The 18,436-nt window shown below is 35.8% G+C and overlaps 1 protein-coding gene across 3 annotated transcripts in view; it reads left to right on the top strand.

The window, feature by feature from the left end:
• NUDT9 (nudix hydrolase 9) overlaps positions 1-7,235 on the top strand; it is a 31,674-nt gene extending 24,439 nt beyond the window's left edge. For all 3 annotated transcript variants that reach the window (XM_081139891.1, XM_081139889.1, XM_081139890.1), the window contains exons 6-8: positions 404-550; positions 1,702-1,786; positions 5,484-7,235. In XM_081139891.1, the coding sequence (XP_080996017.1) occupies positions 404-550; positions 1,702-1,786; positions 5,484-5,662 (411 nt within the window). In that variant the 3' untranslated portion in view covers positions 5,663-7,235. The remainder of the gene's footprint in view (positions 1-403; positions 551-1,701; positions 1,787-5,483) is intronic.
• Positions 7,236-18,436: the final 11,201 nt, after the last annotated feature.

Consider the following 18,436-nt stretch of genomic DNA (forward strand, 5'->3'; position numbering starts at 1 on the left):
AGTAATAGAGCAGGTGCAAAGGCCCTAAAGTGGGAGTATGTCTGGCACATCTTAGGAACATTGAGGTCAGTGTGGGTGTACTTGAATGAGCAATGGGGAAAGTATCAACTTTCTCTTTTCACTCTTGCCTCCAGGCCTTCCTTCCTTAGCTGGAAAGGAGTCTCATTGGCTCAGTTTACCATAGGCTATCCTTGGACCAATTACTATGGTCAAATATATATGAGGTACCCTGATTGGCTGCTTCTACTAGGCACAAATGGTTTAGGAAAGAGTATATGACAGAAGAATAGGGTTCCTGATTATGGGCAGATAAAAGATAAATGTCCACTGCGTCACTCAGTAAATATTTGTTGAATGAATTAAAGCTTATTTCTTTTTTTATAAACAAAAATGTGCCTCTCAGGGGATGGTGGATCCAGGAGAGAAGATTAGTGCTACACTGAAAAGAGAATTTGGTGAGGAAGCTCTCAACTCCTTACAGAAATCCAGTGCTGAAAAAAGAAAATTAGAGGAACAGTTACATAAACTCTTCAGCCAGGAACATCTAGTGGTAAGAAATGGTGGTTCCTAGGAAAGATTTGGTCCTGTGCATTAGTGAGAATTACTTATAGTTCACCTGGAAATCTGGTAGATCATTCTCTATTTTCTGAATAAAGTGAACTACTTGTATATTTGTAATGCGTATTCATAAAAACAACTTAAATTGCAGTAGATCTTCACCGTAAATAGGTTTCTACTTAGTTTTATAGCCCAACTTTACTTCATTTGCATCATTTATTATAATACATTTTTTTCTCTTAGGCTTTCTTTAGACTGGGTGTGAGCTAATGTAACACCGAGCTCACCCATCCAACAGAAAACATTAAAAATTTTTTCTGCATGAATTCAGCTCTTTTGAAAGGACATTTACATTTGAAATTATGTTATTCAGAGTTTCTCTGGTTTATAACCATTTAAGTCCCATTTTTGTTTTGTCTACATAGCCTTTGTAAAGATTTTAAAAATCACCTTGAAAAGCATATGCACACTAATAATAAGGAAAAGGACCTATTTCCTAATCTTTTTTAGTTGGCTTTTGTTTGGATTGCTTTGTTTTCTTTCTAGAATTGTGATTTCTTAATTATCTGTATTGTCCAGTTTTTTTGTTCACATTTTGTTAAATAGCTGGATCCAATCTTTTCATGTATTAATAGCTTAAATATTAGTCTTTACTAATATTTAACTTTATAGATCTCGTTTAACTAGAAGAATCTGTCTTTGTATGTCTGAAATGATAATCACAGAAATTATTAAAGCAGAAGAATACTTAAATTATAAAGACTTTAAAGAAACCATATGGCTCAAATATTATTGTTACTAAATTCTGGAATTAGAATCTGAGGTATTGAGGGTTTTGTGAATTTTAAAGCTCCCTCAAAGGTTTTTGAGAATATTGTTCCCTGTGAAATTTAAAATAAGCATAAGGAATGCTATGTTAAAGGTTTTATGGTATTTATATTTCTCTTTTTATTGTGGTAAAAAACACTTAACATATAATTTATCATCTTAACTGTTTTAAGTGAACAGTTAAGTTAATTATATGCACACTTCTTTGGAGCAGAGTATTTACATTGCTGATTTTATGAAGGTAACATGCTTTTGCTCTACCCATTCCTGTTTCACCCTTCACTGATTTTTTTGTCTGCCTTCTTTTAAAAATAGATATATAAAGGATATGTTGATGATCCTCGAAACACTGATAATGCATGGATGGAGACAGAAGCTGTGAACTACCATGATGAAACAGGTAATTTTACTTATGTTTTTTAAACTGACTGGGTTAGAGGATCAGTTTAAGTTTAGCAGTCTGCTAGGGCACAATTAAGTCTGGACTATTTTAGCATCTTAAGCCAGTTAAATACTAATTATAGGATTATATTTATATGAACCAAAATTAAAAGAATACATAGAAGAAAGCCTTAAAAGTGTTACAGTATCTAATTTTCTTTAATCCATTGGTAGTATATAAAATTAAGATTGAATTTATGGACTAAAATTATGTGCCTTAAAATTGTCAAATTGTATAAGTCCATATGTATAAAATAAAAACAAAAGCAACTGGAGATTTGGGTAGGAAGTATGGCTAGAATGAAAAAAAAGGATTTATATCTGTCTTACTGTTTGAAATAATTTTATAACATGCATGTGTCAACGTAATAAACATTCAAACCTATAGAGAATTTTTGTAAGTTCATTTGAGCCAAACTGATGACAATTTCCGGGAAGCAAAATCTCAATGAATGGAGGAAATGCTCCAGAAAAATGTCAGTTTTGGACCTTGTTTTATACATTACTGTCAAAAGAGGAGGCTTCAGGGGTTACATGAAATCTGTTGGTGACAGATTAGGGAGGCAGGGAAAAGCAAAGTGAGGGGAGGGGGGAAACTTCTGGGATTGGATGAAAAGTAAAGTGATAGACACATACTTCTTTTACATAGGTGGGTACAGGACAGCTAACAGTCAACAATTACCATGATAACAGTAACAGTGAGGGGATTTGTGGTCTCTGCTCTGTGGTGCCTATGCTTTGAGGGGTCCAGGAAAAGGAATTTACTGTGACATTCCAAAGGTATATTACTGTAGATGCAAAAAAGACAGTAGACAGGCTCAGTTGAGGTGAAGATTGACTTTTGTCAGGGAAGATTTTAGCCTAGGACATGACTACCCACCATAAACTGCTTTTAGTTAAAAAGTTTTAATTTCAGACCATCCTGTGTGGTTACTTTTGGCCTCTGAGTTTGTAAGGCTGCCACACAGGCCTAGGCCTCCTTTGGGCTTGTCAGGTTTAGTGTGTGACCCCTTTTTGTCCGCACATGCATTATTAAAACAAAACAATACCAAAAACACTCCAGATATTAAAAAAATTTAAAGTGAATGCTTTTTCTGGTCTATGGGTTTAAAAATTTGCAGGGATTGGGGAAATAAAATCTGTTATAAAAAGAGAGGGGACATCTATTTTAAAAAATTATTATTGCCTGGCTGGGTGTGGCTCAGTGGTTGAGCATTAACCTAGGATCCAGGAGACCGTGGTTCGATTCCCGGTCAGGGCACATGCCTGGGTTGCGGGCTCCATCCCCAGTTGGGGGCGTGCAGGAGGCAGCTGATCAGTGACGCCTCTCTCATCATTGATGTTTCAGCTCTCTCCTTCTCTCTTTCTCTCTCTGAAGTCAATGGGGATGTATTGGGGGAAAAAATTTTGATCTTTATATATTGAATGGCCTTTTTTTTTTTTTTTTTTATCTTTATTGATCTCAGAGAGGAAAGGGGAGGGAGGGAGAGAGAGAGAAACATCAATGATGAGAGAGTTACTGATCGAGCCCGCAACCCAGGCATGTGCCCTGACCGGGAATCGAGCCCCGATCGCCTGGATCCTAGGTCGATGCTCAACCACTGAGCCATGCCCAGCCAGGCGGCCCTTTTTTTAAAGAATGTGTTTTTATTGATTTTAGAGAGGAGGGGAGAGGGAGAGAGAGAGAGAGAAATATCAATGAGAGAGAAACATTGATCAGCTGCCTCCTGCACGACCCCTACCTGGGATTGAGCCACAACCCGGGCATGTGCCCTGACTGGGAATTGAACGGGCAACCTCTTGGTGCCTGGGATGACGCTTAATGAGCCAAGCCGCATTGGCCAGGGCGAATGGCCTCTTTTGAAACATTTTATTACTAAATTGGATGACATTTTAAATATATTGTTATCCTCTGTAGCATAATGAAATGAGGGTAACATATCAGAGAACTGAATGTTCTACTCATGAATCTTTTCTGAGCTGTGTAACTTTGTGCAAATCACTTGTTCTCTTTGACACACTTTTTTTACTTATAAAATTGGCTGGGGCTAGAAGATCTGTCACTTTCACATTCTATGCTTTTGCTTGTTGAACTTGGGGAAACTCCTAGCACCATTTCCATGAATGCTATGCAATTACCCTAACCAAAGTATTAGAAGAGTTCACCCTGGTATTAAGAACTTAGAAATATTTCAGAGGGAGAAGCATGCAAGTGTCACTTAGAAGCAGGTCTGTACGACTTACGTACTGACAAATTTAATTAAAAGCAGTGACTAAGGGTGCTCTAGAGGTTGACTGTATAGTTTGAATCACTCAAATCACGGTTTTCACCCTCCTATTCTCTGCTTACACTTAAAGTAGTTCTGGCCTGGTAACTCCCAGATCTCTGCTCCATCTGAGCCTGATTCTGACACTTGCTTTGTTTCTTCAGACCGTGCTTTTTGCCTTCTAGTATGCCTTTGTAGTGTTTTTTGAAAGCTAGACAAGATATATTCAGGAAAAGGGTTAGGAACTGAAGCAAAAAGGCCTTCGGTGTGAGGTGTTTTTTATGTTTGAGTCAGGCTGTGCTTGTATTTGCTGTAGTTGTGTCAGAAACTAAAATTTTCTACGGTGTTCTTGTTTTCGTCTCCCCTGTAGTGTTTGGGTTTCCCTAGAGGCTTGTTAAGTAAGTTCTGAGCCATGCATTTCTTTCCGATGTATTCCCCTGTTACTACACAGGAGTGCTGTTGGTGTGGTGTAAGGTGTGGGGAGGAGAATCACAGGAGAAATCAGCCTTTTAGTGAGCCTGGGCTCCTGGGCTGTGATCTTCACAACTGCTTTTCATCTTTCTGTGCCAAGATATACAGATTTGCTTCATTTTTAATGATTGTGTGGAAGTCCATTGTGTCACTGTCCCATCATTTGTTTCATCTGTGACCTGTAGATGGAAAGTTTGGTTATGTCCACTTTTTCCTTTTGGGTTATAAATAATGCTGCTTGAATACTTGAATAGGCTTGTATTTTTATTTCCTTAGGATAAATTCTTTGAAGTGGAATTGCTGGATTGTTCGTTGTATCCTCAGTGTCTAGTACAGAATCTGGTGCGTAAGAGGCACTCTGATCCTTATTGGATGAACGCTCATCAGAGAGCATTTGCATTTTAAAAGCATTTGATAAACATTGCCAAATTATGCAGTGGAGGTATGCCATTTACATTCCCAGGAGTGACTGAGAGCTCTTATTTTTAATTAATATAATTATATTTTCTTTTATGTTTTCTGATTTGGTGTCATACTTGGAAATGTTCACTTACCCTAAGACTATACAACAAGTCACCAATAATTGTTTTTTTGTTTTTGGGTTTTTTTACATTTAAATCTTGAATTCCTCTGGAATTTATTTTCATGCTTATTTAATATGAAAAAATTTTAGGGTAATATTCTTACTTTCTAAAAAGAAAAGCTTTCTTACTGGTGCCTCTACTTAAAATTTAGAAACTTGGTTAAAATTTGGGCATTTGGAAAATTTGGAATATCCTAGTTTTTAATTCACTTGGCCACCTAAGACAGTGATTTACTTATTTTTAGTAAGAATACTTGAAGATACAGAGTTATGCTTAAAAAGAAATGAATAAATGAATTATTTTTTCTTGATGATGTTTTTTCTTTGGTAACCAGGTGAGATAATGGATAACCTCACCCTCGAAGCTGGAGATGATGCTGGAAAAGTGAAGTGGGTGGACATCAGTGATAAACTCAAGCTTTATGCTAGTCACTCTCAGTTCATCAAACTTGTGGCAGAGAAACGAGACGCACACTGGAGTGAAGACTCTGAAACTGACTGCCGTGGGTTATAGCTCACAACCTCATCTAAGCCAGAAGCCAACAAAGGAACATGTACTGCAAAGAAGACAACATCATAGAACTCATATGAGCAAGTGGGCAGGGGTGGTGACTTGGAAATTATTTTATTCACTTTAAAAACTATTTTCGTTTAGAAAGTTTTACATCAGAACAAGATTAGTAAATATGGTGAAATGCAACATGGTATTTTCTGCTTTCCAGTCAGAAATATTAACAATCATATTTTATACGTATTCAACTTAAGCATGCCTTTAACCAAATTTAAACAGCTTGGATGCTCTGAAGAATCGTAATATGAATTAAGATCAATTTCTGATGCACCATAACTTCCGCCTGGTTCTTGTTTGTCGGTTCTGTTGTTTTGTTCCCCACTCTTTGGTGGTCTGAAGGATATGCCTGCCACACCCAGCTTCTTTCGGGGCACCACCATCCTGTAATCTGAGTTACCTTTTAATTAGTTGCTTCTCAGTTTGCTTCATATGATCTTGTTGAAACCAATTTCAAAAATGGAAACTATGTATTCTTGTCTTTAGAGTCTTCAGTTTTAGGAGAAAATTTCAGCCCTCTTTTAGTCAATAAATATGAATGAATCCTATGTTCTCCTTTTCAAAAATTCTGAAGTAAAAACATGTCTAGGAAATTAGTAATGTAAATTAATATATTTATTTTACTCTGTTGTAACTGTGTATGTTATAAATGAATTCAAGTAGATGTTCAAAAAGGAATTGAAGTCAGACAGACAGGGGGAGGTCGTTGGGGTCAGTGCTTTTGTTAGGTAGGCCATATTAGGGATCGAAATAGGCTTTTGAGGGGCTCACTTAACATAATTCCCAGAGAAAAGGAAAAGAGTTGGTGTTCTGGGTGTTCTTGGGGGTGGGGGGGAGGAAGGAAAGTAACACTGCCTTGTCCCATGATATCAAGTCTTGCCAGCCTGAAGCAGGGTCTGTCTTAATTCCATCTTCATTCAGTTGGACCACAGATGGACATTTGAAGAAAAGAAGATTTAGGGGATAGAGACATGGTTGTCTTTTCTTTAAACACTTGAAAATGGTATTAGGATTACTCTGTAGCTAGAGGACAGAACTAGGGCTAAGGTAAATCACAAGATTTTGGGTTTCTTTTTTTTTTCTGATTTAGTGTTAAAATTCCTTTGGTGGTAAAACTGAACTGACAGGAAGCTTTTTTCCCAGAGTGTGACTCAATTTTGCCGAGAAACATTAGAATGTTTGGTTTCTGGATGTTTGCCTTGAACCCCTCTGGAAGAGTTTTAAGGTTCATGTACAGTATTAATTTTCTAAAATCCTTAGAATCCTGGTCCCTGGGTATGTAAAAAGGGACTTGTGCCTGAAAAGGATGACATGCTCATCAGATGAGGGGTAGGACTACCTCCCAGCATGAAAGAGTGATTCTACTTCTACTGTTTGGCAGGAAGGAATTGCTTCTTTCTGGCACTGCAGAGAATTCTGTAAAATTGAAATGGCTTACAAAAGCTCCTGAGAAAGTTAGAGCAATTTCTTCAAGAATGACATACTTATGTTTAATAGTTGTTTTAAAAAAGATTTTTTATTGATTTTTTAGAGAGAGAGGAAGGGAGAGGGAGAGAGAGAAACATCGATGTGAGAGTGGAACATCCATGGGCTGCCTGCAGCACATCCCCCACCGGGCATCCATCCCCCAGCCCGGGCATGTACCCTGACTGGGAATCGAACTGGCAACCTTTTGAGCCCAACCAACTGAGCCATACCTGCTAGGACTGTTTAACAGTTTTGATACATTTAAACTGACATTAGTAAAGATACTAGGTTATATTAAAACTTTATTTAAAGAAGAACAGAAGCACATGGTCTATAGATAATAAATTCTTTGTGGCACTTGGGAGTTTTCACTGGAACATTTATAAAGTTTGCAAAATGATAAAACTGCTACTATAAATTATAGATAGAAGTAGATATCTTCTGATAACTGTTAGTAGCCAGTACCATCTATAATAGAGAAAAACCGGATTAAAATTTTAGCTTAAAACATTTCTGGAGTAGTATCTGTTCCTATATTACTAGGCAATATTGCTTATGTATTTGCTTTTTTTATATTTGAGATATAAAGAATATTTTTGTTTTTTAGAGACATTTAGTAAAATAGTAATAATAGATACCATTTGTCAGATCTATATTATATCACTTAATCTTCACAACAGTCCTGTGAAGTTAGGCAGTATTCCCATTTCACAGATGAAAGTGGTATTTAGAAGGGGTGCCCCAAGGTTTACTCAGTAAGGGACAGAACTAGGATTTGAATCCTGGTTCCAAAACTTACTGTCTACTGTATTTCTCGCTAAGGTTATGAAGCTTGTATGATGTTACTTTAGGTGTATGGTTTGGAAGATTATATATTACTTAATAGTAATATTACCCATATGTAATACAGTTATGGTTTGTGACTTGAAATTAAAGGCCACGTCTGATTTGGCTAGCATTGTTGAAATGGTTTGCATAATTTGTCCCAAAGACAATTTATTTGATAATATCTTAACCTAAGGATAAGTAGTGTTTGTCTTGCCAGCAGGTATTCTTGAGATGTGAAAGCTTTCTAAACTCAAATAGAAGCATATGCTAAACTTACATAAGATCACAACTATTTAAAAATCGAAATATTTGGTAGCTAAAGGGGGCACTTGAAACTCTAACCACTTTCAGGGGCTAAATGCTACTCTGTCTTACAGTATAAGGACTTAAAGTGATTGGTATATTCTAAAATATTTGTGAAGTTTTAATAAACTGATTTTAAAATACATCCTTTGAAGAATGCATTTGTATTAATTTGGTCTTGTTTACACCTACTTCCATCATATTAATTTACCAATATGTATACAATCTGAAGCTATTAAACTCTTAAGATAAAAATATTTAAAATGTATAATAGTGCTTGAAAGGAGTTTTCACTAACCTTATATAACTTCTGACATAGTAGTGAGAAAATTATTTCTGTCGAAATAAATGATACAGATTATAGTTATTATATGAAGGTATTTTTGCCATAATTTTTCCTTTGCCTCCTCCCTTATCTCCCACATTAGGGTTATTTTCCTGCTGATGGATTAGTATTGGTATGATCCTATATATTGGGAGGTAGAGAATAATGTGCTCTCTTCTACCTAAATGTTCATAAATTGAATCCTCAACTATCTTTTCTGCAACATAGACATAATTCTTCCTACTTGGAACTTGAGGACCTGATAAGAACATTTAATTGGTAGGAAACACTAAATAAGCACTAGAGGGCAGTGAAACTTGTTAGAAGGCAAACAGGTGAAATCCAGTTCCTTTCTCAATATTGGAATTGTATTTTGATTCATCAGCTTCTCTCTAGGTAGATTAAATACATACTGTACATAATTTTGATTGACATTAATTCAGATATTTAAAAAATACCTGATCTCTTTTCCGTATATATTTTATTTTAAGTATATGTTTATTGATTTCAGAGAGAGGAAGGGAGAGGGAAAGAGAAACGTCAATGATGAGAGAGTCATTGATCGGCCGCCTCCTGCACGCCCCCAACTGGGCATCAAGCCCGCAACCCGGGCATGTGCCCTGACTGGGCATCGAACCTCGATCTCCTGGATCCTAGGTCCATGCTCAACTGCTGAGCCACCCTGGCTGGGCTTGTATATGTTTTAATGAAAGCAAACTTGGGTGAGACTCAAAGTGGAAGCCTCAAGGTTCGTATCGTAGCCTTTCCATCCAGCGAGCCAATGCTTGTGTGTTAAGGAGACGGGCTGCCCTGCCTTGAGAGCAGACATTTCTAGATTTGCTAGTTTCACAACAGGCTTTCCTCACTGCTGACTATGAATTGTCCATAAGAAAACAATAAGCTTGAGGTAAAATTTACTGTTTGAAACTTTTTAACCTAAGATTGCATATGTTTCTGTAAACAGAAATGTCTAATACCATGGGCATTATGAAAAAAATACCTTTTAGACCTGCAGAAATTCTAATCTAAAGATCTTGGAGGAAACTGAGTTTATAATTCATGAGCTCTAATTTGCTTAGATCAGTTGGGTTTGATTCTGCCATATGTTTTTATGGTTCCCAAGAATTATTCTTACCTTTTCTGAGATTAAATGTCACTTACTTTTATACTTTTATCAACATAACCATAGAAATGAAGTCTTACCCCAAGGAGGCCCTAAAAATAAAAAAATAAAGATATTATCTTAATTTCATTAAATAGATTTATAGTTTATAATAGCTTAGACATTAATATGGACTTACCAGGAGTTGGTTCAAAATAGAAGTGATTAACTGTGAAAGAAGAAAAATCAATGATCAGTGCTGTCAGTGGGTTTATTTTTTGAACTTATTTTTAACTTAGAACATAGATAAGTTAAAATATTTTCTATATGAAAATCTTTGTTTTTAGTGAAAAATTAATTCCGTTTTACTACTTAGTTTTTTATTTGTATGATGTAAGAGTTTAAAATGAATACACAGTATCTAAATTTAAATTCTCTTAATTCTGTCAACTATAATTAAAAAATGGAGAAATTGGTAAAAAAGTCACCTGTAACACCAGAGACAATTTAACACCTTGGCTATTTAGTGACTTGCTTGTTTAACTTAATACTGTTGGTGTTAATAAATGCTAATAAACAGAAAAAACAAACAAAAATAAATTCCCTTAATTTGCAGAACTATTTTCCTGTAATCGCCTTGTAACTATTCACTATACCTGAAGAGAGAGAATTGATATGAATGGTTAAGAAACTCACTGTGTACGCATCCATACAAGTGCTTTCGTAAGCTATACAAGTTCCCCATGTGAGTGATATTTGAACCGACATTTTAGGACAACTATGAATGCTTTGCTCCAAGGGTTTCCTTACACAATCAGTTTCACTGGAAAAGTATTGCTTCGTAGCTTCCACATGAGGTCTTTCTCTTTTAAGAGACTGGCTGCTTGCTCAAAGGATTGACCTTTCAACCAACAAGGCAAATCTCTATTTGTAGAAAACTGTCCCCACTGCTTCTTGACCTGACCTGAGGTAATGTTTGTTCTCTGAGGGTGCCTTTTCCTGCTCCCTGACTTAACTAGGATCACTGGGAGAGAAAAAAAGCTTATGGCCATGAAGATATAGCAGTGTCTATAAATTATTCTATCAGGATTTCTTCCAGGATGGGTTGTGGCCAATGGCGCTTTTTAAAAGTTCAGAAGAATAAAATATAAATAGGCATTAAATGTTCAGATCTAGGTAATCTGAATGAGTTGTGTCTGAGGAGTCAATATTTTCACTGGAAAGGACCTTGGAGTCAGATACATACATTTATTTACCCATGGTCACATAGATAATTTAATTTTAACAATGAGATTAGAATTTAGGATTTTTAACCACACCAGTACTTGTTTAACCATGTTTTGATGTAAAGATGAATTTGCTAATTTTGTAATTACCAATAATTAATCATTGAAAGTAGTTTCCTAAAACATTTTTAGTTAGAAATACCCTAGAATTTTTGATTTTCCTTTTGTAGTTGGACTGTAATGCTGCTTAAACAGAAGGGATTGTGGGAAGAGCACTTAGCTATTTGAACTCAAAAGACTTGGCTTCTTAGGCTCAGAAGCTACCTGTTTGTCCTAAAAGTTTCTGGGACACTTTAGTATTCTTTAAGATGGTAGACTTTAAACAGTCTGTATAGACGAATCTTGAAAATTTTAACTCGGGCGCACAGATGATTTAGGCCTGACTGTCTGACATTTTTACAAAATACTACATGTCCCTGATTCTAAGATACCACAATTGTAAAACGTACCATTTAGTTAATGATAGACTTTTAAAGAAAAAGAAGATTCTAGATGAAAATGTACGTATCTGCTCTGAGATGTGTCTTGATTTCAGAAAATGTTTAAGTGTGAAAAGTATTTTTTAGACCGGCAAATAGAATTTTAAAATATCTTTTGTAACTTCACCCGAGTATTTCTCCTGTGTTTTTGTAAACTAAGATTCTGAATAACATATTGTAGCAATAAAAGTCCTCCTTAAAAAGTTGAATGAGGTGCAATTCAGTAAGAAATTATCTGTTGGGATTTAGATTTGATAATCTTTGTCAAAAATTAGGATAAGATTAATTTTTATCTTTGATTATAGGTTGATGCTAATGCTTTGCTAGTGAAGAAATAATCAAATCTATTTCATCTCCTACAGCAGTTCATTTTATAACTTAAGTCTTTTGACTTCACTTTCACCCTCGTCGATGGTAGAAGAGGTAGTTTTGCTAATGTATAGTTTGGATGAATTGAATTAATGAACATAGAACTGTTCGCAGGCACTGATACTGTTTTTCATTTTTGAATTTAACAGACATGCTTTATTTTGTTTCCAAATGAATTTGAATAATAAAGACAGTAATTTTCATGATGAACTGGCTCATCTTATGTAGGGTGTTGAATGTAATATTTTTATAAACTTTATAGGTTAACAGACTAGAATATATTTACCGATATAAGATCATTAGGTGTCAGGATCTAAAATAAAAGAAAGAATCAAATAATCAAGGCAGTGTAATTCAGCATTTTATCTATCTTTTCTATGTTATACATTTTATATTAACTTCATTAATGAAAACATGCTTTTTAGAATTCTTAGCATTTCTAAAATTGTGTCCTTGAAATTCATATTCACTAATATTTTAAGTAAATCCCCGTAGCCTACTCCCCCATTTTTTTTGTTGTTGGCTCCAGATGTAATGCTCTTTTTGAAAAGAGTATTAAACTTATGCTTACTGGGTTGGAAAAAGGCTATATTTTGGGATCACTTCTTTATGAAAGAAAAGTTTAATGTCATTTCCTACAATTTTAGGAAAAATTGCCATCATATACACAACTTGTTTTTTGGTTTGTGAAATGAGTCAGTCTTGTCATATGTAATTATTCTTGATTCAATAAAATTCGGTCAAAAGTAAAATTTCAACAATCCTTTTATACCATGACCATCTTAAATCTAGTTCAAAGGCTTCTAGAACAGATTCCATTTTTACAAGAATTCATTTTCCTCATGTTAATGACAAATGTAAGCATAAAATTAAAGAGGTAAAATGGACTTTGTAAGTAAATAATTTTAACTATTTCTTCTAGAAGAAAGTAAGTTTCAAAGGAGTTTGAGATTACTTCAAAGTACTAAATTGCAGAGCTTGCACCCCCAGGTTATCTTACTTCAAATGCTTTTTCTACTGGCGTCTTAGGTTCCCTCTACATAATTAAGAAAACTTGAGGTCTTAGGTAGTTTTCAAGGGTGTGTGAGATTTATATGTTAAAAGACTCAAATCAGGCAAAATATCAATTACTAATGATCCCCCAGAAAGAATGACAACCATTAATTCTTGGTATCAAATTCCTCTCTGATTAAAGAATTTTCAAGTTTTGTATTCATTTAAATACTTTTAAAAAGGGAACTTTAAGTATAATTACCTGATTTGGATTAAATGGAAAAGGAAAAGGAAGAGGAATTGGAAACTACAAAAAAGAAAAGAAGTGAACTGTGAATAAAATAAAATGTGAACATTTTTTTTCTTCTCATTTATGCATCCATTTACCCATCCATCCATCCATCCATCCATCCATCATCCATCCATCCATCCATCATCCATCCATCATCCATCCATCCATCATCCATCCATCATCCATCCATCCATCCATCCATCCATCCATCCATCCATCCATCCATCCATCATCCATCCATCCATCATCCATCCATCATCCATCCATCCATCCATCCATCCATCATCCATCCATCCATCCATCATCCATCCATCATCCATCCATCCATCATCCATCCATCATCCATCCATCCATCCATGCATCCATCCATCCATCCATCATCCATCCATCCATCCATCATCCATCCATCCATCATCCATCCATCATCCATCCATCCATCCATCCATCCATCCATCCATCCATCCATCCATCCATCCATCATCCATCCATCATCCATCCGTCCATCATCCGTCCATCCATCCATCATCCATCCATCCATCATCCACCCATCCATCATCCACCCATCCATCCATCCACCCACCCACCCACCCATCCAGTATTTGTTGAACAATTATGTGCTCTCAGGGAGCCCATCTTCTAATTGGTGGATGTTAGATTCTAGTGGATTTTAAATCTTCATAATTTTTTTCTTTCAGGAGGTATGCTTATTTTGCTTAATTAGTCAAGCCTAAGGCCCAGGAATCTGTTGTTTGTGTTGATAATTCTTGCAAATCTATCAGTTTCTCTGAAGTTCATTCTTTCCCTGATTTTTCCTGTTCAGCCATTTCACAAAGGAGGAGGCACAATAGATTCTCCTCTTCAGGTCACAGCAACTTCAATCTCCCCGGTTAGAAGAAACTGTAATCAAATGGGAAACTGCCTGATATTGAACACTAGTCTGCCACCTGGTGGAAGGAAGAGTTTCCATTTCAAATACTGGTGATTTAAAAAAAATTTTTTTTTTTGCCACATAGATTTACATAATTTTATAAATAAGATGTTAACAGGGATTCCTATATTCTAATCATAAACCAAGACTTTAAGATTTTGCATTAATTTAAAACAAATTTTACTGAACGTGAGTCCAAAAGAGGGAAACAATGCACCTAGATTTGACTAGAACCAAAATAATTAGCAATTAATTAAAATGAAAGTACTTAGAAATTTAGTGACTAAGATTCAGTTTGGATATGTGAAAATATTAAGAAAGAATGTTCCATTGAGGACTGTAAGTTCAGTTACAAAAACCTACTTAAAGTTGAGAAACTGAGATTAAATACAAGCAAAGGGAAGGTGTTCGTTACATTTAGATATAAAAACAAAATTATGCAAAATTGTGTTTATATTTTAAAAATATTTAGGTGATTAAGCAAGAAGTTAAGCAAGATGCTATTTTAAAATGTGTGTGAACTTTCCAAAACATGATTGCTTAAATACTGTCCAAATTTAACGTTTCCAACCTGTGTTGCGGCCTCATTGTACTGGTCATTCTCCACCCAAATTGCCATGTTGTTCTTAGGTCTGTCCCAAGCATTTGGGGTTCCCTCTGCCCCCCCACTTCTCATGCTTCGTGACCTGGCTCAGACACCACCTTCTCTGTGAGTCAGTCTGATCCACAGCCTGTCAGCTTTGTGTTCGCATCTAAAAGCACTCAGCAAATCACAGTTTTTTTCATTTATGAATCTCTCTTCCTCATGCAACTGTGAACTTAAACCTTTCGTATTTCCAGCCCTCACTATAGACCCTATTATATAGCAGACACTCAGTAAATATTAACGATGAATACTATCTGTACCAACAAAAGTATTACATACGGAGTAAAGGCAACTCTATTATGTATTTAGCATTGATCTGGCCTTTATTAAAAAGTGTTATAAGAATCCAGATATTAGAAAGATGGGAGAGGGTCCCGTAAGAAGAGCAAACTAATTATATTGTGTAACCTGTGAGAACAGCTTACAGAGAGCTGGAAAAAACTTTGTATAGAAAAGGAAGCAGCAAGGTGATTTAGAAAAAGGGAAAGAATGAGGTTTATAGAAAGAGATTTGTACTCTCTTCTTGGAGAGTCACTAGCCTCATCATAGTTAAAGTAATTCAGTATAAACACCTTTTTGATGGCAAGTGGGGGAGACATTGGAAGAAGTGGCTGAAGATTTGGGGGAAGTTTGCCAGCCCCTTGTCACACTCCTCCGCAAGCTGTGTGGGGAAGGGAGTGCAACCTCATAAGGCTTCATACTTCTGTATTAAAATTTGGAAATTTTCATAATCATCATCCTACTAATAAATACTTTTCACAAGTTGAGGTTTTTCAGACCCATACTTACCGGGGGCAGTTGTGGAGGTGGGAAAAAAGGGACCTGAGGGAAAAATGGTAGTCCTTGTGGTGGGTAAAAGACAAATCTCTGTAAGACGAAACACAATGTCAGTGATTGCAGACAATTGCAAACTTTTAAAATGATGAACATGCTGTTTCAAAATACAGCTAGAAGTTTACCTGACCACTGGAACTGCCTCCGGATTGTTCGAACTTGTAAAACAATAACAGCAATAAGGTGAAGCAACATCATGCAATACATTACTCATTGCAAAGAGATTTTATTCTAAATGAGACAGTAAGTAACAAGCCTCTCCTGAGCATTATACCCATCACCTCAGATAAAACACAGCTGAGTATCTACAAAGGAAAAATTGAATTAATTTTGCCCAGTGATCAGAATGTGTGCTTTTTGCCTTTAAACTTATTTCCAAAGAATGTTTTTGTTCATATTTCTTCAGATTGACTGCATACTGCATGCCTCTTTATCTTTGAAGCAAGGATGTTCTCAATTTAGCTCTAAGCACTTGGAAGTTCAAAGGGAGTATAGAAGTGTAAATTTAAGTTTGTTATCCCCAAACACAAATTTTGAAAGCTCCCTCACTTCTTTGAAAGCTCCTTTGTTACAAAAAAAAAATGTGCAGGGAAGAGGGTTCCTTGCCTACTTGGTGTCCTATGGATTCAGACTATAATTAAACACAGATTAGACTCATGGATCTCATTTGTATAGATGTAGAAAGCATTGCTACAGTCAGCATGAGGGTGTTGGATATGGAAATGAAACCCAATTCAACTGTGTAATTGAGTCCTAGATCACTGCAGAATATCTGTTCTCTGTTGCTAAATTTATTTGAGAGCCTCCTATGCTCCAGTTGGGACTCGTCGGTGCTTTAGATGCACTTTTATCGTTTGTGCAAGGTTCTCAGGCGGTTGTTATAACTCATTTTACAGACAGGGAGTCCAGGGTTAGTTCCTTGCTCAAGGTCACACACTTAGCAAATGAGACGTGCAGCTGGGATTTTATTTGGGAAGACCTTTGGGGTGAGGGGAAAAATGGGACATTCTTGGGTCTACAACTTTCCTGGATTCTACTTTCCTCTTTTGTGAAATGAAAACATAGAGGAAATGCTTTCTAGCCCAGAAATACTGTCCCCAGAATGGAAATGAAGTGGCCAACTGAAGGGGGTACTCACAGGGATGGGCAGAGCAGCGGCAATGCTCAAAAGGCCAGCCAGGAGGAGAAGTTTCATTCTGAAGGAAGAGTCTGGAATGGAAGGCTTAGGAGATCATTTTCAGTTTTTCTGCCTAAGTCCTATTCTGTTTAGTTAGAGGTGCTGAAATTGTGGTCAGGCTAAATTCTGCCTCTTGGTTCAGGTATTGTAAACCTAGACAGCACTTTAAACACTTTGAATGCCTTTAGACAAGACATAGTTCTCTAGCTCATAACATTGCACACACTTGCTACCCTTCCTCATAATCTCACAGTTCAGCCTATACCTGTTTGGTCTCTGAAGTAATTTGAATTTGTTATTTCTACCCACAAATCTCCAAACGCCAGTGTCATATCATGCTTAGTATTAGGGATGTAGCACTACTGGCTAAAATGAGATTTCTTATATAATATACAAATAAATCCACCTTGAGCTTCTACGAACCCCGTGAGACTCACCAGGCCTTCACATGGTCTGGATGCTGTTACTGAGAATTTAAATCTCTCAAGAAGGAAATGATGTTGGAAAAATCTTGTTGGGAAACCTTTTTATGATCTTTAATCACATTTAATCCAAATTAACTTACCTTGTGAGTTTCCAGCCAGATCAGTGAACTCTAGGATTGAATTTTGGAAGAAAAATCAACTTCATCATGTTCTTATTAAGACTTGTCCCCAGCATCTGAAGCAAGTTATACCTCTTTATATATGTCACTCTTCAACTATTTCATATGTATTTGAAACTGAAATCTGATTTACCTTTGTGCTATTTTATTTTGCCTGAATTTAGGCAACTTATACCCCTTTCTCTCCTTTTTTGCACCTCTCCTTTGTATCTTTCTTCCTCAGGTTCAAATCCTTGAATTTCTTTTTTCCTTTGTTAACTGGAACTATTAGAAATCATTAAATTATTCAACACAAGAATATCGTACATTCTTTTACCTAGTGAAACAGAATCAGTCCAAATGATACTGTATGTCTTTTTTTAAAATTACCTTTTGCTTCAAATGGCCCTCGGAGCAAGAATTCAAGGAGCAGTGTGATCTTCTAGAATCTCTATGCTCATCTAGTATTTAAGCTGTATTACTAATGCCTTTATGGTTATGGGCAATATGAGTCACAAAATTCAAAGCTAAACTGAATAATTGTTTCCAGACTAGAAACTCCAACTTATAGAGTATCTCAATTACACAGAGATAGGATTAAATACTGATTACTGAGAAAATAACTTCATCCCCTTGGTTGGGATTAGAGTAACGTCTTTATCACAACCCACAATTAAAAACTGTGACCACCAACAATATTAAAGGCCTTCTACAATATATCATTTAGGGCAGGGATACACATGGGAGCTGTAACAGATAGAAAAAGTTAAGCTTCTAAAATTTTCTATTTTTAAATAATACTTTTCAAAATAAAAATTATTACCAAATAAGACATTTTTAGTAAATATTTAGGTAGTGTATTTAGCATTAAAATTACCTTTCATTGTTCTAAAACATGCAAAACATTTAAAACAGTAATTTAGGTCTAATTAATACCTCCAAATACAATTTCACTGTTCTCAGCAAATTCACAAATAGAAACTTGATTTGTAATCAGTTAAGACCTCTCGTGACATTTCTTTGGAGCTACACATAAAATCATTCTAAATTTTGAAATAATTCCTAAAATTATTTCCATAGTTGGAAAAAATTATAATAATTAGATTTT

Source organism: Miniopterus schreibersii (assembly GCF_964146895.1).
Source record: "Miniopterus schreibersii genome assembly, chromosome: 1".
Taxonomy (NCBI): Eukaryota; Metazoa; Chordata; class Mammalia; order Chiroptera; family Miniopteridae; genus Miniopterus; species Miniopterus schreibersii.